Source organism: Phocoena phocoena, chromosome 1, assembly GCF_963924675.1.
Source record: "Phocoena phocoena chromosome 1, mPhoPho1.1, whole genome shotgun sequence".
In the NCBI taxonomy this organism is placed as follows: Eukaryota; Metazoa; Chordata; class Mammalia; order Artiodactyla; family Phocoenidae; genus Phocoena; species Phocoena phocoena.
In genome coordinates, this window is record NC_089219.1 from 132,819,362 (window position 1) to 132,842,538 (window position 23,177).

The following is a 23,177-nucleotide window of genomic DNA, read 5'->3' on the forward strand; positions in this document are numbered from 1 at the left end:
GTGTGGCAAAAGAAAAGAAAGATGCAAGTGGTCCCTAAAAGCCTGGTGTGGATTTATCAAGCAGTAAGCAAGTCTGTTCACAACACATGTGTGAGAGTGTGTGTGTGTGTGTGTGTGTGGAGAGAGAGAGAGAGAGAGAGAGAGAGAATACACACAGAAAAGAGTGCTCCAAAACAGTATTGATTGTTGGCTATTGATTGTGTAGGCTGCAGCTGCTGGGAGAGAAAGCAAGAAATGTTTACTGGGGAAACCAAGAGTGGCGTCTGTCCCCTGTGCCTCAGTGAGGTGGGGAGGTTTTCAGGAGGGAGGAGGGGACAGGGAGTAGGTGGAGAGATGCACCGAACTTATTAGCTTTGACATCATCATTGTCTTTAAATGAAACAAACAAGAAGAGAATTACAGGCAGAGAGAAAGGGAGAGAGGGGAGCAGGAGGGACCGGAGAGAACAGGTCCCCTGAAGGCTATGCTCTTCTTCTCGCTCTCTTTTCCATCTTCCCAGGGACCCACAAGACTCACAGAAGGTGAAGTCAAGGGCTCTCAGACTCATAAGGTTACTAGGACACCAGACTGGCACCCCAAAGGAGAACTTTACGGAGACTTACAACACAGCAACAAGTTAGAAGGGGATAAAAAAACAAACAAACAAACAAAAATCCTTTAACACTCACCAACCCCAAGCACGGAGCTGAGGGAAGCATTCTGACCTGCACAGGCAGACTGGAGGCTGGATGGAGAGCTGGCTGAGGAGGACATCTGGAGAGTGAAGGTTAAGTACCAGCTGGGATTTTTGTGCCCCCAGATTCTTTTTGGCTTTTTAGATAATAAGCATCAAATTCTGTGTGTCTGTATACCAGTTTTTCTAGCAGTTTATTGGAAGGTGGATGTATTTGAGGTTAAAGACTACAAAGAGAAGGTAACTCCTAGGGAAGGAAGAAGGAGAGAGAAAAGAAAATTAGAAGCTAAGATTCTTTGGAATGACTTCAGGTAGTGAGCAGTATGTGTTTGTGAGTGAGTGTGTATTTGACGGGCTTTGGCTTATGCCCATGTGTCCCTCTTCTAGTATCAGCGAGGGGAGGGGCTACTGAAGAAAGAAAAAGAGAGAAACCTGAGCTCTCTGGAAGAAATTCATAGGAACCCAGAGAAACGAACTTCATTCTGCAAGGACTAAACTAGAGCGAGGAGAGAGAGGTCAAGGGAGAAGGGTGAGGGAAACACATACGGTGGGTGAGGTACAGAGGCCACGCTGGCCCAGCACCCAGCGCAGGTAGCCAGAAGAGGTTCTCTTTTGGGGCTGCTTGAAAAAGTTTGGTCCGTGAACAAAACAGTTTGCCCGGTGACTGTGAATCTACTGCTAGCTGTCTCTTTCTCTTCTCTCCATCACCCTGGTGTGGTACCCAGAAGTTGACTTCTGGTTCTGTATAAAGAGCCAGCGGAGGTATGATGCGCTTAAAGATTCTGAGAATAAGCCTGGTGATTCTGGCTGGGTGGGCGCTCAGTACTGTCAGCTCTGAGCTGGGCTGGACACGCAAGAGATCCTTGGCTCAAAGAGGACACCTGAATCAGGTGCTGTTGGAAGGAGAACGCTGTTGGCTGGGGGCCAAGGTTAGAAGACCCAGAGCTGCCCCTCAGCATCACCTCTTTGGGGTCTACCCCAGCAGACCTGGGAACTACCTGAGGCCCTACCCTGCGAGGGATCAAGGAACGTACCATGCAGGGCGCAGTAAGCCAGACGCCGAGGGAATGGCCGTGAGATCTGTTCCCCCAGACCTGACTGGAAGTGCAGGAGTGACAAGTGAGGCTGAGCGGCCAGCTGCCCTGTGGGTAGGGGATGGTCCTATTGGGCAGTCGGAGCTACTGGGAGATGATGACACTTATCTTGGCGATCAAGGATCCAAGGAGCCTCTAGGTGAGGCTGGGACTCAAGAACACGGAGCCTTGGCTGCCGCCAAGATCACCACCTTCCCACGCCAGAAGGAACCCGGACCAGAGACCCAAAGGAAGGGCCGGACCAAGACCAGGCGGCGGCGCCAGGTGGCGAAGGGGCAGGCAGGAGGTGTGCAGGGAGACCCCAGTGTTGTTCCCCGGCACTTCCAGCCTTGGTCTAAGCATCCCCTTATGCATGGGGTCAGAACCAGCTCTTCGGAGGGCGGCATCCAGAATGGTGGAGGGGACCCCGACTGGGAAGCAGAGACCTTTAGCCCCCAAGGAGGATTGACTGTTTTGTACTTCTCTGGGAGGCGGGAGCAGCTGTTGCTGCGTCCAGAAGTGCTGGCTGACATTCCCCGGGAGGCGTTCACAGTGGAAGCCTGGGTGAAACCGGAGGGAGGACAGAACAGCCCAGCCATCATTGCAGGTAATAACCCACTCCTGGGCTTTCCGTAGTCCGCGGGGGTAGGGTTGGCTTCCTTTTTTAATGAGGTTAGACTTTGGGGGCAAGGAGGGGAAAGGGACAGAGCAGGAGGGCTGGCTGAGCAGAGAGGGGGAAGGGCCTTTATTCATCTGCGCAGCAGGATTCCAGACATCGTCTACCTTAATGACTCTGTAACCACAAGAGCATTTGTCCCTTGTATTGATCTCATGTGGTTCTATACATTGTGCTGGCACTTAGGAGACCTCCAGCTCACTCTCTTCTCCCTCTTTAAAGGGGAAGATCTCTGGTTCTTTGTCAGTGGGGAAGAGGTGTCACACTCCGTTTCTCATAGTCCAGTATGAGATACCCAGGCAACTTTGAAACTACATGAAAGTGTAAAGACCTGGGCAGCGAGTCAAGCCTGGGCTGGGCTAGGCGGCAAGAGAACAAGGCTGCCAGGTACACAGCCAATGGGTCCTGGTTGATTTCCTTTTCTCTGAGCAGCCCTGGGATGTAGCAGAAAGCTGCTACTACCTTGTCCAGGTCCTTGAGTCCCCTTTGCTTTGTCCTAAAAATCATGAGTGAGTCCAGCCTAGGAAGAGCAAGGTCTACAGGAAAAGGTGGGCACTCAGAAGCCAGGACCCTGGCTTCTCGCCCTGGCCGTTGTAAAAGGGACCTAAAATGCACCTTGTATAACTCTATGGTGTTAATCAGGGGCAGTGTTTGGGAACACTACCCACATTTATTTTACTCTATACCCAGATCTTGGCTTTCATGGGAAGTCACCCAGAAAGACAAAGAAAAGAGTGGGGTCAGGAATGTCTCCTTTGCCTTACTTCGATAAGGCAGAGGTGGGGGGATTGGTTTCAGGCAAGGGGTGGTTGGGGGTTAGATGTGATACTTCATCATTCAGTTTCCCATTATCCCTCTGGAGCCCCCCCCCCCCACCCCGTGACAGAACCTCACACAAGGCTAGGCACCTAGTAGAACCATTGAAATCTTATTAATCTGGATTGTCTGCAACACCATTTGATGTTTGCCAGTCCTATGACATCGAGGGGGTAACAGAAGGAATGAGAGGTATGCCAGAGGCAGACTGGGAATGGAACTCCAGAACCCCTCAAAGGCTTGACAGCTCCCCGTATTAAAAACTTCTCAGGTTACTGGATGCCTGCAAATAAGTTTCAGACTAGAGAAAGAAATCTGGAAGGAGGGAGCCTCTTGCAATGGGGTGTTGCTGGAACATCCCTTCCGGACACGCTGTCTCCCCCTCTTTGGCTGTGATTTCTCTTTTGGAAGCTGGGATTCCCAGACACTGAGCGCTCTAGAGTCTTGTGGTTTTGCGTGATTTTATTTTGGGGTGGGAGAGGGTGAAGGGAGGGGATAGAGAAGGGGCTGGGCTATAAGATAGGTGGGGGCAGAGAAAGAGTAGAAGGAAATCCTTATTCTGGGGCCAAATGGAAGAAATAATGAGATGATTATCTGATCAGAGTTGGCAGCTTCACAGTTTTTCCCAGATGACATCTTCTTGCTGCCTAATCTCACTTCCTAGTACCCATCTGCCAGGGAAACTGTGTGCTTGCAGTCTAGACCGGGGCCTACCACTCTGCTTACCCCTCCTCTGGCAGTAGCGGCATAGGGACCTGGGATCAGTTCCCTGGCTCAGAAGAATCAGAGAAGGATGCAGCAGGAATATAGGAGGGAGGCTCTAAGAGACCAGTGCTTTGAGTTGTTAAAACCCAAAACCTGACGGAACAGATTCTGGACAGTGGATCTTTCCATCCCTTTCATGTCCTTCTGTCTCATGCTCTGCAGCGGGAAGAACAGGGTCAGGATTTGATTCCAATGACAGCCTTCCTTGATGCACCTCCTCCCTCGCCCCCCCCACCCCCCCGCAAGCCTGTACATCTCCCTCCTGTGCCCACCTCCACCCTGCCACAGCACACACTCAGATCCTTCTCCAGAGTGCCCATCTGAATCCTCATAACCTCCCTAAGCGTGTAAAATTAGGCAGAACTCTTTCGCAGACAGTCTAGCTTCGGAGGTTTCTTTCTCTTCAAATCAAAGTGTGCCTGGAGGTGTGCTGGTATTTCCCCTATAGGTCCACACCAGGAAGGTGGAAGGGCAGGGAATACGCAGGTCTGTCTCCTCTCCACCTCCCACCCTGTATCTCTGTTCAGATTTGTGCACATCGGAAAATATTCAGGAGAGATTTAGGGTAAAAGTCTGGGAGAGATGGGGGCTGGGAACAAGGCTTTCATTCTTTAGGATTCTAGCAACCGGGTTCCCAAGGACATAGGCATCCTTGTCTACTCATTGTGCTCAGCTCCGTACACTTCCTCTGGGGGCCCCAGGGCTGAGAACCATGAAGGGCCAAGGCTAGTCCCCACCCCCACCGCCCTCCTCCCGGAATAAAGGTCTCCGATTCGCTAACTCACTCCTACCAACAGATCAGCCCAAATTCCCTCTCCGACCCTAGCACTGGTCCTTTTATTTGGTCACTGCCCGCTCCTGGGCTGGTTGGCCTTCAGCTTTGCAGAATGACCGCAACTGAATTGTGTTCCTGAGAGCTAAATACAATTCAACATGGAAGTTCTGCTCCTCCACTGAGGATAACCCAAGATGCTGCAGAACTTGACTCCCATACTCTTTTCCAACAGCTCTCAAACCTCAGATTCCACCTACTTAACATAGACCCGGTTTCCCGGTCCTCCATCTACCAAACCTGGGGCATTTTCTCCTTGGCAGATATAGTAAGTGATTCAGCGGCACCAGCCCTTGTAGAGGAACCCCCCTGAGATGGGAGACCTCAGGGAATACTTCCCACACAGGGCACTAGGTGGCAGCGTTGCTTCGTGCACAGGAGAGTAGGCGGTGCCTTGGAAGCCACGCAGTGGGGAATGTGTCTGGTTTCTCGGAGGGCTGTCTTTTCCCCCCCGGCCTCTGGGAGGTATTTAATCATCCCCTCCCCAGAGCATTGTTGGTAGGCATCCCTTAGGGTCAGCTTCATACAAGTCTTTCTGCAGGGCCTACGTGAAAGGGCTAAAGTGGCATTCTTTGGGTTGTGACTAACTGGCACTTGTAAAATCTGGTAAAGAAAACAAAATCAACTAGAGTTACCTCCCTCCCCCCACCCCTAACTCCCACGTGCTTCCAAAATAGGAAGTTGGATTCTGGATGGATTGTTGGAATACTTTCATTTAGAGCCAAGGACAGTGCAGGCCTCACAGGCTTTCACTGGTAAGATTCTGGTCCCTGGAGGGGGAGTGATGGTGCTGGGCCCCCTGCAAGTTAGACCTTCTGAAGTTGCCAATCTCCTGTAGTTCTGACGTGAGGCAAGAGGGCCTAGGAAAAGACTGTGTGTGGCTGCTCCAGTGTAGGGGCCTCCATCAAAGTAACTACTCAGGGGCGTGGCAATTCAGGGTTCTGTGGCCACCGAGGAGTAGCCTGAGGTCAGGATCCCATTTGGAGAGGCTGTTGGAACTCAGCAGTGGACTTAAGCCAAATTCTGTTCCATCCTCGTGTGAAATCTTTAAGCTCCAGCACCCAACCCTGAAACCATCCTGTTTCTCTCCTTCTCAACTTCCTTTCCTCTCCTTCAACCCCAACATACACAGAAGAGGACCTTTTAATAGGTTCCTCCTCACCCCTAATTGGTTTCAAATGTTCCCTGAAGTTGCCCAGCTGAGTAACCACCTGCAGCTCCAAGAGGCAGGAGACTGAGTCAGTAAGTCCCTGGCAGAGCTGGAGCCCGAGCCCACGTTTCTTCACTCAACAAATATTTATTGAGTGCCTTGCCATGCAAAGCAGGGCAAGGCTCTGTGGGGAATACAAAGATGTCTAAGAAACTGTCCCTGACTTGAAGATGAGTTTTCCTTTTCTGAGGATCCAAGTTTCAGAGGACATTCCAGGGCAGAATTTGGGAGTCAGACAGACCTGGAATCAGACCCCATCTGACACTTGATCAGTGCTGCCACCTGTGGCAATCCATTAAACTTTTCTGAGCTTTGGTGTCCTCAGATTGAGAAATGAGACAATGTCTTGCAGAGTTGTTACAATGTTTAATTGAATCATGTATGTAAAGTGCCCAACACAGGCTTGACCGTGGAATTTATTTACGAAGTGGTATTAACAGCGGGAGGTGATCATTGCTAAGAGCAGTGTGTTAACCAATGCATCTTTGGTGTTAACCCACCAACCTGCAGTCCTTCCTCAGTTAGGATATTAATTTCTTAGGAATTTAGTGTTCTAATCTGTAAAATAGGAATGATGGTAGATAGGGTTTTTGGCAAGATGGTCTCAAGATGATTGAGAACACTGTAGAATCAGTGGCTTGAAAGGACTCTGTTTTTTTAAAATATCATTTTATTTTTAGCATGGGCAATACTATTTAATACATTGGACAATGGTCCAAGGCTTTTTCTGGGATCATACACTCTTCTGAGAATATGATGGAATCTATGCTCACTTTCCAGAAATATGTCTGTGTCATGTAGTTCACATAACTTTCAGAGCTCTCTGGATTTCCTGGTAGCTAGCATCTGCTGACCTTGTTTAAGGCATACTGATAGCTTTTTTGTTTTGAATGACGCCTGAGAAATGAGATTTCACAGGACGTTGGAACAACCCCTTCTCCCAGTAAGGGGGTGGCGTCCTCAGGGTGAGGAGTTTTGTTGATGTGGGGGTGTGGAGCTTCACAGATTCACACACAGAAGTATCCACATAGATATAAAGAGAATTTAAAAGGAAGGCTATGTGTGCTATGTGTGTCCAAAGCTGAAGCCTGGTTTTGTAAATAAAGTTTTATTAGAATCCAGGCACCCCCATTTGATTGTGTGTTCTCTGTGGCTGCTCCCACTTTGAATGGCAGAGTTGAGTAGTTGCAACAGAGAATGTATGGCCTGCAAAGCCTAAAATATTTACTGTGAGGCCCTTTGTAGAGTTTGCCAAATCCTGCTCTAGAGCATTACTTCTCAAACTTAAATATGCATAGAGATCACCTGGTATTTTTCTCAAAATGTCCTTGCTGCTATGGGAATACACCTTGCAGCGGATGCAATGAGAATGCCAACTCTGGGGCATTTCCTTGCCCAAGGACAGAGGTGCTGTGCTCTGAATCTGTCACTGCATTTCCACTGAGGCCACATGCCTTGGTGTGGCAGGGATAAGGAAAACCAGTTCCTGAGAGATTCAGATCTCCTCTGATAGTTGTCTCTGCCTTGAGGACTCGTGGTGGCCTTGCAGATCATTCTTTAGACTGTATAGCAGTTTACAATGCTTCCACTCCATCTTCTCTCTTTCCTTCCTTCAGGTCAGACCTGTACCATGAACTGATGGCTCTCCCGGTCTTTTCAGGCCCCCTCCCTGTTTTCTCTCCTAACAAAATCCTTGTATGTTGAACCCCATCTTGGCATCTGCTTCTTGCACTAACACAACTAACTAACACAAATGCAGATCCCATTTCAGTAGGTCTGGGGGAACGTTTCTAACAGGCTCCTAGGTGCTGCTGCTGCTAGTATGTGGACCGTGATTTAAGCAGCAAGACTTAAGACTTAAGTAGACTCCTGAATCTAGAGCAGGGTAGGCAGGCTTTTTCTGTGAAGGCACAGTAGTAAAAAATTTAGGCTTTGCAGGCCACATAGTCTCTGTTACAACTGTTCTGTCGTTAGAGCATGCAAGCAGCCGTAGACAATATGTAAATGAATGAGCATGGCTGTGTTTTAGTAAAACTTTATTTTCAAAGACAGGTGGCAGTCCCAGTTTTGCCTGTGGGCCATAGTTTGCCAGCACCTGGTATTCAGGACGCTTCCTGCATGCCATGCTTCTTCCATAGCCCTCTTTTGCTTTGCTTCCTAGTCCTACCCTGTCCAGGATAATACCTACAGAGAGACTGACAGTATCAGTGGTAGGGAAGCACCTTTTATTCAAGTAAAAACAAAACTTCCCAGAAATTTCCTGCAAAAAACAAGTCCTGATGGTTTCTGTATGAGCATTCCAGATGGAGTTTCTGTTTATTTACAGTTGACCGTTGAACAACATGAGTTTGAACTGTGCAGGTCTACTTGTATGTGGAATTTTTTTCCAATAGTAAATACTACAGTACTACCTGGTGCATGGTTGGTTGAATCTGAGGATGTGGAACCTGGATATGGAGGAACTGGGAATACGGAGGACTTACTATAAGTTATACATGGATTTTTGACTGCATGGAGGGTTGGTGCCCCAACCCTCGTGTTGTTCAAGGGTCAACTGTATTTTCTTTTTTTATAAATGGCATATCGAGATAAAACTTTTATACCATGAAGTTCACCTGTTTAAACTGTACAATTAATGTTTTTTAGAATATTTACAGAGTTGTGCAACTGTTACCACAATCTAATCTTAGAACATTTTCATTCTACCCAAAAGAAACACCTTACCCATTAGTAGTCACTCCCCACCTCCCTCTCCTCCTTCCCATATCCACAATAACCAGAGACAACCAATAGTCTATGTTCTGTCTCTATAGATTTGGCTACTCTGGACATTTCATATGATATGTGGTCTTTTGAGGTTCATCACGTTTTAGCATGCATCAGAGCTTCATTCCTTTTCATTGCTGAGTAGTATTCCTTAGACATGTCACTTTTTAAAAAAATCTATTCTCCCATTGATGGACATTGTGGTGGCTTCCACTTTTTGGCTATACGAATAGTGCTGCTATGAATACCATGCACAAGGGGATTTATGTTTGTATTTCTGCTGAGTAGGCATCTAGGAGTGGAATTGCATGTGGTAACTATGTTAGGCATTTTGTAATTCCCAGGAACGCATGAGGGTTTGGTTTTATACTTTGACCCACTAAAATTAAAAAGACTTCTGTGGCCTCATTGAAGACTAGGTCTTGGCCATTGCTTACCTCTGGTAGCACCTGGGTAGTCTTTGAGAAATGTGATGTCGTCTTGTACAATGAGTAGACACACGGACCTCTGTGCTGAGGCCTCTGCAATCAGAGGGAGGCCTTACTGGTGGAGATGGGAGCTATCATCAAGCTCCGTCCTCCAGCTACTCAAGGGCATCCTAAGATGGCCCATTCTTCCCTGAACCTGACTCTGTATGGCGGGAGTTCTCCTCTGGCCTGAACTGCATTACTTTCTATGACTTTCCACGTGCATGAGCCCCAAACGACATGCACATGGGGAACACTCAGCCCCTCAAAAGTCACAGTGCATCGGATCCTGATGCATCAGCTCCTTCAGGAAGAAAAGAAGAAGAGAAACAGAGGGGAGAAGGGAAAATAAAGGCCATATAGCTCCCCTATAATGTCCTGAACTTTTCCCTGGATTCCAGCTCTGGGTGCTCAAGCACTGCCATCTCCCTGTGGCCCACTCTGTTCAGGACCTGGTGCCTGACTCACAAGGATGAGGTCTGGGATTCTGGAGTCACCCAGGTGTCTCGGAGTGCAGGTTGGGGAAGGAGACTCACTTCCAGGTGGCAGCACAGAAGTGTTTCCTGTGAGTGTGACTGTGTGATCATCCTCCTTATCACCTGGCAGCTTCAGTGCCTGACGCCGCCTGTTGCTCTTCCTGTCCTCATCCCCGCCTTCAGTTACTGTCTCCCTGCTTTGTGTCTGCAACCTCAGGGAGACAGTGCAGCGCGGAGGGGTCCCGGCTGATCCACATGCCACCATTGGCCGCTCTCTCCTCATTCTCTGTCGGCTGTGTGTTCTCTCAGTCCTCAGGGATGATGGAAACCTACGGGCACTCTCGGTGCAGTTCTTGGGTAGAGCGCAGGTTGTCAGGTTGGAAATATTTAAGAGTAATAGGGGTGAAGCTGGAAAGTAGGAATCACCTTTGGCGGCCCAAATACATTCACCCATTTGCCCATCACTGGCAATGCTTTGTCTTTCCTCACCTTCTGCTCCCTCCTTTGTGCTCTACTTCATTGTTCCTCTGGGGCTGGCGGCCCATCTGAGTCATTCAGGACGTGTGTTCCAGCAGGCCTGCTCCTCCTTCTTCCCATCCTAGTCCATGCCTTGAGGAGGCAAAATAAACAGGAGAGGAAGGCAGCACGTTAGCTGGGATTTTGAGCCTGAATACCCTGAACATCCCTTAGCTTCTGTGTCTGCTGCCATAAACAAGTGCATAAATTCCATGCTTCTGTGCTCCAGTACATGGGATTAGGTTACCCTGGGGGGGCTCATCAGACCCCTTCCTGCTCACATCATACACCCCATGACCCTGGCACCTTCTAGAAAGCATATCTCTATGTTAAGTTTGTGTCCAAAAAAATAATAGCATCCCCTCCCTCTCGTTTTCATTACCTGCCTTAAAATAATGCTACTCTTTGGATTTTTTAGAAATGAGAACATCTAGGAAATAAAGCCCAGTGGGCAAACAAAAGCATCCCAATTCTCTTTATGAGTCAGAAGTGAGTCGTAGAGAAAAGTTGTTCTGCCCAGATATACAATACAGTCACTGGAACCCAAAATTTCAGAGCATTTTGAAGTTGAAGCATTGCCATGGCAACCAACTGGGATATCAAGACCAGTAATTGCGGCTCAATTCTGGATTAGAAGTCCAGTTGCTGATCAGAGTGGGAAGTCACAGAGCTTAGAACGTAATCAATCAGTTAGTGAATCATCATTCAAGCAGTGACTCAGCATTTGCTAACTTTCATACAAGTAATTGTGGCACATTTTGGGCAGGTCAGAAAAGAAACATACCTTTTTGGGTTTCTATTTGTTAATTCATCCATTCATTTATTCATTCATCCAACATTTATTGAGTTCCTATTAGGTGAAGTATCAGGCATTACGTCACGTGTTGGGGAATCAAGAATGAGTAAGGCAGGGGCTGTACCTGGAAGGTGCTCACTGCCCAGTGGGAGCTGACCTGTAACTGTACCATAACAGCTTGGCCTCTAGGAGGGCCAGTCCTGTCTCAGCGAGCCTGAGAATTCATCGAGGCTAGAGAAGGAGGGCCAGAAACCAGAGAGACTGAAGGAGGCCTGGGAGGCAGCAGAATTGGGGAAAAGAGAGAAGGATGGAGATAAAGTGTCAGATGGCATAGGAGCACCCACTAAGCCATCAGGTCTGAAGTGGGCTCATTGGATGAAGCAGTTAGGAAATCATCAGAGACTTTGGAGAGAGCATTTTCACCCTGGAGTTGGGAGCTGGGAGAGGACTCCACATTACAGCAAATGGAGGTATGAATGAGATGGGAGGCTGTGAAGACCTAGAGCAGGGTCCAGCACTCTCTGCAATGAAAGTGGCTATGAGGGGAAGGACTAGGAGTCAGAAGTAGACACAGGTTTAGAGAGACTTTTTTAAGGTAGGAGAGATCCAAGTCTCAAGGTCTTGTAATAAAGCACTAGTAATCTAAAGTAGAAGACAGCATAAACACACAGGAGAATAATGCAAGATGAGGTAGCAGAAATGGAAAGCATGCCCAATTGTTTCAAGAAATTATTGAAAGGATTTTTATTTGACAAATACATAGTTCTTACTCTGAACCACATATGACTATGGTCACTTTGAAAATGTTAACTCATGAGCTCCTCAGAACAACTCAAGGAAGTGGATGGAGAAGTTGGAGCACAGAGAGGAATAGGACGTTGCCCAGTGACACACAGCTGCTCATGCTGCATCAACATTTGGACCTGAGGGCTCCGTCCCTAGAGTACATGCTCTTATCCACAGTGCAAAGCTGTCTCTAATTTTTATGGAAGAAGCAGCAAGGAGCAAAGGGTCGCAAATTGTCTCAGCTGAACCCTTCTACCTGTCTCATCTCTCCCGTTTCCTTGACCTCAGCAAAGAGCTCTTTCCACACAGGCCAGAACCCTGGGGGTTCTTGTCCCACTTCAGTACCCCTCACCCCTACCTTCCTCAACATCACATATAATACCAGGAATCACTCACCAAGTCTTGTTTGTTCTACCTCTATAGTCTCATTTGGACCTGTCCTATTCATCCCCACAGCCACTACACTAATCCTGGACATCTCTCACCTGAGAGACCAATTCATTCTTCAGCTAATTGACTGAACTTTTTTTTTAAGCTTTCTCAAATACCAAGTGGCTCAAGTCACTTTCTGGCCTAAAACCCTTGAATGACCCCCATGTGAGCTCAGGATAAAGATCCACTTCTTTAGTATGCCATATGGTACCCTACTTACGTCCTCAGGCTCATCACTGCCCTCTAGGGTGGATGCACACTCACACCCCCATCCATACACGTGTGCACACGTGCGTGCACCTACATACACACGTACATACTTAAACATGCACACATATGCACACCACACACAGACATTCAAAACCACACACACACACACACACACACACACACACACACACACACACACTGTTAGTTACATTCTAGCAATGCCAAACTACTAGCAGTGACACAGATATACCACTCTTTCCCTGGCTTCCGACCTGAGCCCTTTGCACTTTTTCTCCTAACAGGAAACTACTCCCCAAACCCACATTCACTGAACTTACTTCTAGTCACTCCCTGGTTTTTAGTTAATATAATATCTCTTCTAGAAAACCTTCCTTGGTCTCACTGATACAGGTTTGTTCTCCAGTGAATTCTCCTAACACCTTATACTCAGCCTTATCAAAACACTTAGGTCAACTTACTGCAAGTCCCATCTTACTTTTTATTCATTCAACAGATATTCTTTCAGCTCCTACTGTGTGCCAGGCACTGTGCTGGGGGCTGATGTTAGACAGATATGGCCCTACTGCCACACTATTTCTTTCCTAGGCCAGCTCCCCCTCTGCGCTGCTTGAGGTCAGGGGCTGTACTTTTTTCATTGCTATACCCATAGCACCTAGTGCATTGATAGCAAATAAAACTCATCCATTAAATATTTGATAAGAGGATGAATGAATGAGTGAACAAGCACAGGGCAAGATTTAGTCTTACAAACTGTGAAGTGAATTTTTCTATTTGGAAATAGGCACAGGAAAACATGGTAATCTTTAAATCCTATCGATTTGGAAGATGGCTACAATGTTTGAAATTCACTCGAAAATAACTAGAAAGGGTGGTTACCCTTATCTTCCACCTCAACGTTCCCTTCCTCAGCCCACCAAATATATCTATACTTGATAAATATTGACCAGGAACTAGTCTCCTAGAAGACTTGGGTGTAGTTGTAACTTGATTATTTCTAAACTTTCAGAAATTATCTGTTCTATTTATTGGCTTCTTCTGGTTTGTATGCATTGTCTCTTTCTCATTGTCCCCCTAGAAATTTTGTTTTGTGTATCCATCTGTTCACGTTATTCCCTGTGGGAGGGGAAGGAGAGACTGTTCCTAGAGAAAGTTAATTTTGCCAGTCTAAAAAAGAGGACAACAGGTGGCCCGGAAACAGGAAGTACCTAGCTCAATTTGTTTTTTAATCTATTCTCTCACTTACTAATTTATTTATTCAACAGACCTTTATTGAGCACAAAGTTAGTGTATGACAGGACTACTTGCTCTCAAGGAGTTTATGATACAGTTGGAGAGATAGGGCCTATATATATTAAAATGATAATATTAACAAGTGAATAATAACATTGAGTGCTTATTGAGTGCCAAGCACTGTTTTCATTATTTTACATGTGTGAATTAATCTAATCCTCCCTCAGACCCTATAAATTAGGTATCATTATTATCTCCATTTCATGGATGAGGAAAATGAGAGAAATTGCTCAGGGTTGTACAGTTATTAAGTTTGGTTGATCTAGCGGATCACACTCCTCAGTCTGCTCTATTAACTAGAATAGTATTAACCACCTTTTGGATTCTCAGATGGCTGCTGGGCTGGCTCCCCTTAGCCATTTTTGGGTCTGGATTAAGGCCTGGGAGAGTCTGGGGAAGTTGGGATGAGGCAGGATTGTCCTGGGAGATGTGCATGAGGACCCAAAATACATTGGCCACTCTCTGAAGGGCACACTAGAACTCCAGCTTGGCTATCCAGGTAGCTTTTTTCCTAGCCCTAGTGGATTACTTTTTTAGCAAGAAAATAGCTAACCACCCAGGCAGTAGGTAATGAATGCTTAAAGCAATGTTGCATTTTGCTGTGGTGATCAAGGAAACTTCCTTAGGAAGGAGGCTCCTGCTGCCCCAGATTGATTTCAGGTCAATGGCAGTGCTGGGCCTGTTTCTTTGCAGTTCTGGGGGTCACGGTGGCCCAAGCCCTTTGCTTTCTAGGCTTTTCCAAACAGTGCAAAATTCCTTTAAATAACCTCCAGGCCATATAGAAATGGCAACAATCAACTTACTATTTACTAGGTAACTTATTTTTGTCCTTGCATTATCATTATTACTTAAAATTTTCTAGCATCATCATTACAGTTTTCTAACAAGCAGATCTGAGTAGGTTTCCTTCTGCCATGTCTTATCTTTAGCTGCTTAAAACCCTCAGTGGCTCTTGATTTGTCATCCGGAGTGTAAGTCAAAGCTGGTTAGCTCTTATTTAATGTCCCTTATGATCTATTCCAACCAAAATATCTGATTTTAATTTTACCAATGTCCTACATGAAGTGTATACTTCTTAACTAATCAGTTTGTTCAACAAATACTTATTGAGTGTCTAATGTGTGTCAGGCTCCATTGTAGATACTGGAGATTCAGCAGAAAACAAGATAAAAATAACCATAATTAATAACAGCTTACATTTTTGAGTGTTTACTGTAATTAGGTTTTACCTATATTAATGCATTTGACCATCAAATGAAGGAGGCATTATCATTAGTTCCATTTTACAGATAAGTAAATGGACTCAGAGGTTGTTTATTGTAGAAAATGTGTTAAATATAAAAATTAAGAAACCTTTTTCCTATGAATCTGCATTTATGAAAATAAGCACATATTTGTTATTTTATAAAATTTAGATCAAAGCATATATATTGTTTTAGAATTTACATAGTTTTAAAAATAAACAAGCTGTAGACACCTTCCTGTTTTCCTGAATATTCGTCTAAAATGTGATTTTTATTTAATTTAAAATTTTTATTTTTTTAATTCAATTTTTTAAACTAAAACACAAACAAAACCAAAAGCAGTTTACCCATTTCTCTCACCCTTCCAGTCCCCACCTCTGGAAATCACCAATCTGTTCTCTGTATCTATGAGCTTTTGGGTTTTTTTGTTTGTTTTTCTTCTTTTCCTATATATATTTACAGATTTCACATATAAGAGGGCTCATATGATATTTTTTCTTTCTCTGTCTGACTTATTTCACCTAGCATATTAGCTATCCAGGTCTATCCCTGTGGTTGCAAATGGCAAGATTTCATTCTTTTTCATTGCTGGGTAGTATTCCATTGTATATACCAAAATTTCTTAATCCATTCATCTATTGATGGACATATATTGTTTACATATCTTGGCTATTGTAAGTAATGCTGCAATAAACGTGCTTTTTTTTTTAATTGATATTGTCCCACTTGTTTATTTTTGTTCTTGTTGCTTTTGCTTTTGGTGTCAGATTAAAAACATCTTTGCCAAGACCTATGTTAAGGAGCTTACAGCCTATGTTTTCTTCTAGGAGTTTCATGGTTTCAGGTCTTACATTCAGAGCTTTAGTCCATTTTGAGTTAATTTTTGTGTGTGATATAAGATAGTGGTCTAGTTTCATTCTTTTGCAAGTGGCTATCCAGTTTTCCCAACAGCATTTTTTGAAGCCAGTCTTGTCCCCATTGTGTATTCTTGGCTACTTTGTCATAAATGAATTAATTGTACATGTGTGGGTTTATTTTGGGCTCTCTATTCTTTTCCATTGATCTTTGTTTCTGTTTTAATGCCAATACCATACTCTTTTGATTACTATAGCTTTGTAATATTGTTTGAAATCAGGGAGCATTTTGCCCCCAGTCTTGTTCTGTTTTTCTCAATATTGCTTTTGCTATTTGGGGTCCTTTATGCTTCCATACAAATTTTAGGATCGTTTGTTCTATTTCTGTGAAAAGTGCCATTGGAATTTTGATAGGGATTGTATTGATTCTGTAGATTGGTTGGGAAAATATGCACATTTTAACAATATTAATTCTTCCAACCAATGAGCATAGAATATCTTTCCATTTATATGTGTCCTCTTCATTTTCTTTCATCAATGTGTCATAATTTTCCATATATAGGGCTTTCACCTCCTTGGTTAAATTCATTCCTGGGTATTTTATTCTTTTTGATATAATTGTAAATGGGATTGTTTTCTTAATTTCTCTTTCTGATGGTTTATTATTAGTACATAGAAACACAACAGATTTCTGTGTATTGATTTTGTATCCTGCAGTTTTACTATATTTATGTGTTAGTATTAGCAATATTTTAGTGAAATCCTTAGAGTTTTCTATGTATAAAATCATATCATCTACAAATAGGTACAAGTATACTACTTTCTTTCCAGTTAAGATCCTTTTATTTCTTTCTCGCCTAATTGCTCTGGCTAGAACTTCCAATACCAAATTGAATACAAGTGGTGAGAGTGGAAACTCTTGTCTTGTTCCTGATGTTAGAGAAAAAGATTTCCACTTTTCACCTGTGAGTACAATGTTAGTTGTGGGATTATTATATATAGGTTTTGTTATGTTGAGTTACATTCCTTCTACACAATTTGTTTGAGAGTTTTTATCATAAATGGAAATTGAATTTTTTCAGATGCTTTTTCGGTATCTATTGAGGTGATCATATGAGTTTTGTCCTTCATTTTGTTAATGTGGTGTATCACATTTGTTGATTTATGGATGTTAAACCATTCTCACATCCCTGGAATGAATCCCACTTGACATGTTGTATGATCCTTTTAATGTATTGTTGAATTCAGTTTGCTAATATTTTGTTGAGGATTTTTGCATCTATGTTCATAAGGGATATTGGCCTGTAATTTTCTTTTCTTGTTGTATCCTTGTCTGGTTTTGATATCAGGGTAATGCTGGCCTTGTATAATGAGTTAGAAGTATTCTCTTCTATTTTTGGAAGAGTTTGAGAGGGACTGGCATTAATTTTTCTTTGACTGTTCGGTAGAATTACTAGTGAAGCTGTCTGGTATTGCACTTTTGTTTGTTTGAAGGTTTTTGATTACTGCCCCAATCTCCTTAATAGTAATTGGTCTGTCAAGTTTCATATTTCTCCATGATTCAACCTTGGAAGGCTGTATGTTTCTAGGAATTTATCCATTTTTTTAAAGTTGTCCAATTTGTCGGTATGTAATTGTTTATATTAATCTCTTATAATCCTTTGTATTTCTGTGGTATCAGTTATAACATCTCCTCTCATTTCTGACTGTTTATTCGAGTCCTCTCTCTTTTTTTCTTGAGGAGTCTAGCTCAAGGTTTATCAATTTTATTGATCTTTTCAAAGAACTAGCTCTTGATTTTGCTGATCTTTTCTATTATCTTTTTAGTCTCTATGTTATTATTTCTGCTCTGATCTTTGACATTTCAGAACTTCTGCTAACTTTTGGCTTTGCTTGTTCTTTTTTCCCTAGTTCCTTTAGGTCTAAATTTAGATCGTCCAGTTGAGATTTTTGTTTGTTAGTTTCTTGAGGCATGCTATAAACTTCCCTCTTAGAACTGCTTTAGCTCTATCCAATAAGTTTTGGCATCATATTTCCATTTTTGTTTGTCTCAAGGTATTTTTGGTTTCTCTTTTACTTCTTCATTTTCCCATTGGTGTTTAGTGGCATGTTATTTAGTCTCCACATATCTGTAAAATTTCCAGATTTATTCTTGTAATTGATTTATTGTTTTATACCATTGTGTCTAGAAAAGATGCTTGACATGATTTCAATTCTTAAATTTTTAAAGACATGTTAAGACTTGTTCTATAGTCTAACATATAATCTATCCTGGAGAATGTCCCATGTGCACTTGAGAAGAATGTGTATTCTATTGCTTTTGAATGGAATGTTCTGTATGTAAATGTTAAGTCAATCTAGTCTTAATGTGTCGTTTAAAGCCAACGTTTCCATATTGATTTTCTGTCTAGATGATCTATCCATTGATGCAAGTGGGGTATTAAAGCCCTTACTATAATTGTATTGCTGTCTGTTTCTCCCTTTAGATCTGCTATTATTTGCTTTTATATACTTAGGTGCTCCTATGTTGAGTGCATAAATACTTACAAATGTTATATCTTCTTATTGGGTTGACCCCTTGATCATGATGTAACAGCTTTCTTTGTATCTTATTGCAGTCTTCGTTTCAAAGTCTATTTTGTCTAATATAAGTACAGACACCCCAGCTTTCTTTTGGTTTCCATTTGAATAGAATATCTTTTTCCATCCCTTCACTTTCAGCATATGTGTGTCCTTACATCTAAAGTGAGTCTTTTGTAGGCAGCATATAGATGGATCTTCTTTTTTTTATCCATTCAACCACTCTAAATCTTTTGATTAGAGAATTTAGTTATTATTGATAGATAAAGTAATTATTGATAGATATGTGCTTATTGTCATTGTATTAATTATTTTCTGGCTGTTTTTGTTTTGTTTTGTTTTGTTTTGCGGTATGCAGGCCTCTCACTACTGTGGCCTCTCCCGCTGCGGAGCACAGGCTCCGGACGCGCAGGCCCAGCCGCCATGGCTCACGGGCCCAGCCACTCCGCGGCAGGTGGGATCTTCCCGGACCAGGGCACGAACCCACGTCCCCTGCATCAGCAGGCGGACTCCCAACCACTGCGCCACCAGGGAAGCCCTTTCTGGCTGTTTTTGTAGCCTCTTTCTTTTGCTGTCTTTTTTTAAAATTTATGTATTTATTTTTTAATTAAATAATTAATTACTTCATTTTTTGGCTGTGTTAGGTCCTCATTGCTGTGCATTGTCTTTCTCGAGTTGGGGCGAGTTGGGGCTACACTTCATTGCAGTGTGTGGGATTCTCATTTGCAGTGGCTTCTCTTGTTGCAGAGCATAGGCTCTAGGCACACAGGCTTCAGTAGTTGCAGTACGCAGGCTCAGTAGTTGCGGCACTCGGGCCCTAGATTGCACAGGCTTCAGTAGTTGTGGCACGTGGGCTCAACGTGGAGAACGGGCTCTAGAGCACAGGCTCAGTAGTTGTGGAGAACAGGCTTAGTTGATCCACGGCATGTGAGATCTTCCCTGAACAGGGATCGAACCCATGTCCCTTGCATTGGCAGGCAGATTCTTAACTACTGCACCACCAGGGAAATCCCTTTTTGCTGTCTTCTTTTGTGATTTGATGACTTTCTTCAGTGGTATTCATATGTTCCTTTTTATTATCTTTTGTGTAGTTCCTATAGGTTTTTGCTTTGTGGTTACCATGAGGCTTACATATGACAAATTATATCTAAAACAGTCTATTTTAAGTTGATAACAACTAAGTTTCATCTCATTGTAAAGTTCTACATTATTACTCTCCCCACCATGTTTCATCTTTCTGATGTCACATTTTACATTTTTTGTCTTGCTTATCCCTTAACTAATTACTGTAATCATGGTTATTTTTATTACTTCTGGCTTTTATCCTTCATACTAGCTTTGTAAGTGATTCATCCACTACCTTTACTATATATTTACCTTCCCAGTGAGATTTATTCTTTCATATGTGTTCTTATTATTAATTAGCACCCTTTCTTTTCATCTTAAAGCGGTCTTTTTAACACTTCTTTTAAGGCTGGTTTAGCGGTGATGAACTCTTTTATCATTTACTTATCTGGAAAGCTCTTAATTTCTTCTTCACTTCTTAATATTAACTTTGCTGCTAATATTAACTTTGGATGTTCTCCATACACACAGTAAAATCTGAGCAGCTCTGGTCTAGAGCTGGCCTTTCAGGAGGTCTGTGTGCACTTTCAGTCTGGTCCGGCAGGCTCTACCTAGTAAAGGTAGAAGGTGGTGGTGCTTTTCATTTAACTCCCGATGTCTGCTCTGTTCCTCATCAGTAACAATAATAACCTTAAGAGTAGCTAACATTTATTGACACTTTGTGTCAGGAACCTCGCTAACTACCTTCCATGGTTGCTATGTATGAGCCACCTCTTCTGAGGTTGCGCATGCCTTTGGATTCTTGTCTCCCATCTCACCATACTGTGTTTCCCTGCTCTCTCAGGCAATGACAAAGCAAGCCCTCTCCTCTCCCTGCCACTCTGCCTTATCAGCTCTCACCCTATGTATGGGTGGCCTATGGAAAGCCTGGGGAATTCTCATTCTGGTTTCTGTCATCTTTGTGCGTGACTAAAATGAAGAGTGGACTGTAAAGAGAGATTTAAAATTTTTCTGGGAAGATGCTAGTGAAATATTCTCAGAAGGTTTTTCTCCCGCTCTGTAAAAGCTTGCGCTCATAGTTAAAAAGCTGAGCCTAATCCTGTCTTGAAGGAAAGTCTTCTAGAACAGCTGAAAAAAACCTCCCTGGGCTTCTTTTTTCACTTTCTCCCACTGTTCCTGCTGACACAGCCCTGCTCTCTGCCAGGTTGCATGGCCTTTGATGGATGGCCTATCTCCTCCTCCTCCTTGGCCCTTTTTGTTCCCCTTATGCTCTCCCTGGGGGGTGGGGTGTTGGGTAAGTAGTTCTGCAGAAGGCAGCAGATAGATGTGCAGGGAGGCCATAGGCATAACATCCTGAGAAAGAACCTTGCCTTGTATCAGGTTGATTTATGATCATGACCTAACCTGGCCCTATTTTTTGCTCATTTTCCTCCTAAAAACAAACTTGCACCACACAGCATGTTTTTTCAGTTACCAGAGCTGATGACATTGTGCGTGACTTCTCTGTTTTATTGAGCCTCACCTTTCTGGAAGCCAGTGGGCCTTCCTGGAGAAGCAGAGCTCTCACTCCCGATTTTAACCCTCCCAGAAGTACAGAGAAGAACTCTGCTCTGGGGCTTTCCTGGAATTGAGGTTCCATGGCCATTTCTGTGCCAAGGACAGCATTTTTGCCTGGACTTTATCTTCTTCTACCTTGGCCTGTAGTTAAATGATCTCCTCTATAAGACTCTCTCATGGATAAATGTTCCCTCCAGGATTGGGCTTTGCCCAAGAAAATCTCTCCACAGGTTTTGCCACATGTGCTGTAATCCAACCTTGTAGGACTCAGAAGGAAGCCGCTTATTATGGGATGGCTGGGGAAAGCATCATGGGAAAGTCTATGCACCTGTAGATGCACAGTGGAAGGAACACTTGGTCCCCCTTGCATCATACCTCTAGGTCAGATGCAATTGCAGGATCAATGGGCACCCCTGCCCTCCACCCACCCACCTCCGGGACTGGTGGGGTATCTTCCTTCTCTGAGTCAAGATTCTCATGACTCAATTTGACTTTCATAGCAGAGCAGGTGCAATGTAGGAGCTAAAACTTGGTCTTCCCTTCACCCTGTGGGAAATTCACAGGTGTTTAAGATAGGCTCTTGCCCTCAAGGAACTTTCAGATTGCTTGGATGCATAGGGAAAATAGCAGCAGTACCATGAGGGTCAGCAAGCTGCAGCAGAAAACTCCTTTGACTAAAGCGGTCAAGCAAGGCTTCATGGACAAAGTGAAGCTCAGGTTAATTTTGAAGGGCACACCCACAGGTGGGAGGCACTTCAGGCAAAGGGAGCTCTATAGCATTATTTGTGGGGTTGAGACTGTATTTGGAATGGTGGCGTTTGTTAGGAAAGTGACGTGTTGACTGTAGATCAGGATTTTAATCGGAAAGCGTATGGGAATGAAGTCTCAGTGCATCTTTCTCAGCATTGGGCTTACATAGGCTCTCAGACAGGGACATTTTTTGACTTTTCCATTTATTTCAACACTCTGAAATCAAAGTTTGCATAATGTTCTTGAAACACAGACACTTTTCGGCCTTGAGAAGGAAAAGTATATGAGTGGCTCCTTTTCCCCATTTGTCATTACCATAAAATAGGAATGCCAAGGACAGGTTGATTCCTGACAGTTCTCAGAAGATTCCTTTTGCTCTCACTTCATATTGACTTTTATGACTCCTGGGGTGGATACTGTCCTCATTAGGTTGCCAAGAACACTGTTGAAGTGTAACTCCCTCTATCTGGTCTTGTGTTCAGGGGCCCTATTCTATCAAAACCAACTGGCAGAAGATTCCAGTAGGGGAGCAGAGGGGATTTCTGGTGGAGAAGGAGGTGAGCAGTCAGAACAGTCTGACTGGCTTGTTTGAGAGCAGCTCCTACCTGGACCATCTCATTTCCCTTCTCCGTTACACTCTCTTCTAATACAGAGTCCTCCTCCACCAGTTACATACCTAGTGGGGAAACCAAGAAAAAGGAAGAAATGGAGATGGAAGCCACTGGCTTGGAGCAGAGTTTTCAGCTGAGTGTTCTTCACATCAGCTCCCCTCCCACCTTCTCCAGCCTTTAGTCACTGTCCTGGTTTTGGGATACGAAGCTCCCACTTTGTTTCAGGGTCCTCTAGAATTGACTACTGAGTGTCATGTGTCACAGTAAACCCTGCAGGGCCACCCAGACATTTTACTAGATGTCAGTAAGACAGCCTGTCAACTTAGGTATTGGCCAGCCTGGAGATATTAACTGCTATGCTAACCAGTCTGTTCTCTCCTCCAAACTATTTCCAGGTGTGGATGTCAGCCTGCATATATTTTTTTGAGAATCAGATCCCAGTCACCTTCAAGAAGTAGTCTGAAAATTTGTTAATGCCACACTCACCAGCTCTTTTGCTCTTCTTGCTTCAAAAGAAAAATTAACCATTAATTTTTAGAATTTGAAATGTTTTAGTGCAGTGGAAAGAGCATGGGCTTTTTGGTCAACGAGATCTGGTTTTGATCCCTGTCTCTGGTTCTTCCTAGATGTAAGACTGTGGAAAACTTGCTTAACTTCTGTGATCCTCAGTTTTTTGGTTTTTAAGTGAATACAGTAAAATTCAGTTCATAC

The 23,177-nt window shown here is 43.8% G+C and overlaps 1 protein-coding gene across 1 annotated transcript in view; it reads left to right on the forward strand.

Moving 5' to 3' along the window:
- Positions 1 to 1,437: 1,437 nt before the first annotated feature.
- PAPPA2 (pappalysin 2) overlaps positions 1,438 to 23,177 on the forward strand; it is a 281,960-nt gene continuing 260,220 nt past the window's right edge. Inside the window, exon 1 of the mRNA XM_065870845.1 lies at positions 1,438 to 2,353. Within this exon, the coding sequence (XP_065726917.1) occupies positions 1,438 to 2,353 (916 nt within the window). The remainder of the gene's footprint in view (positions 2,354 to 23,177) is intronic.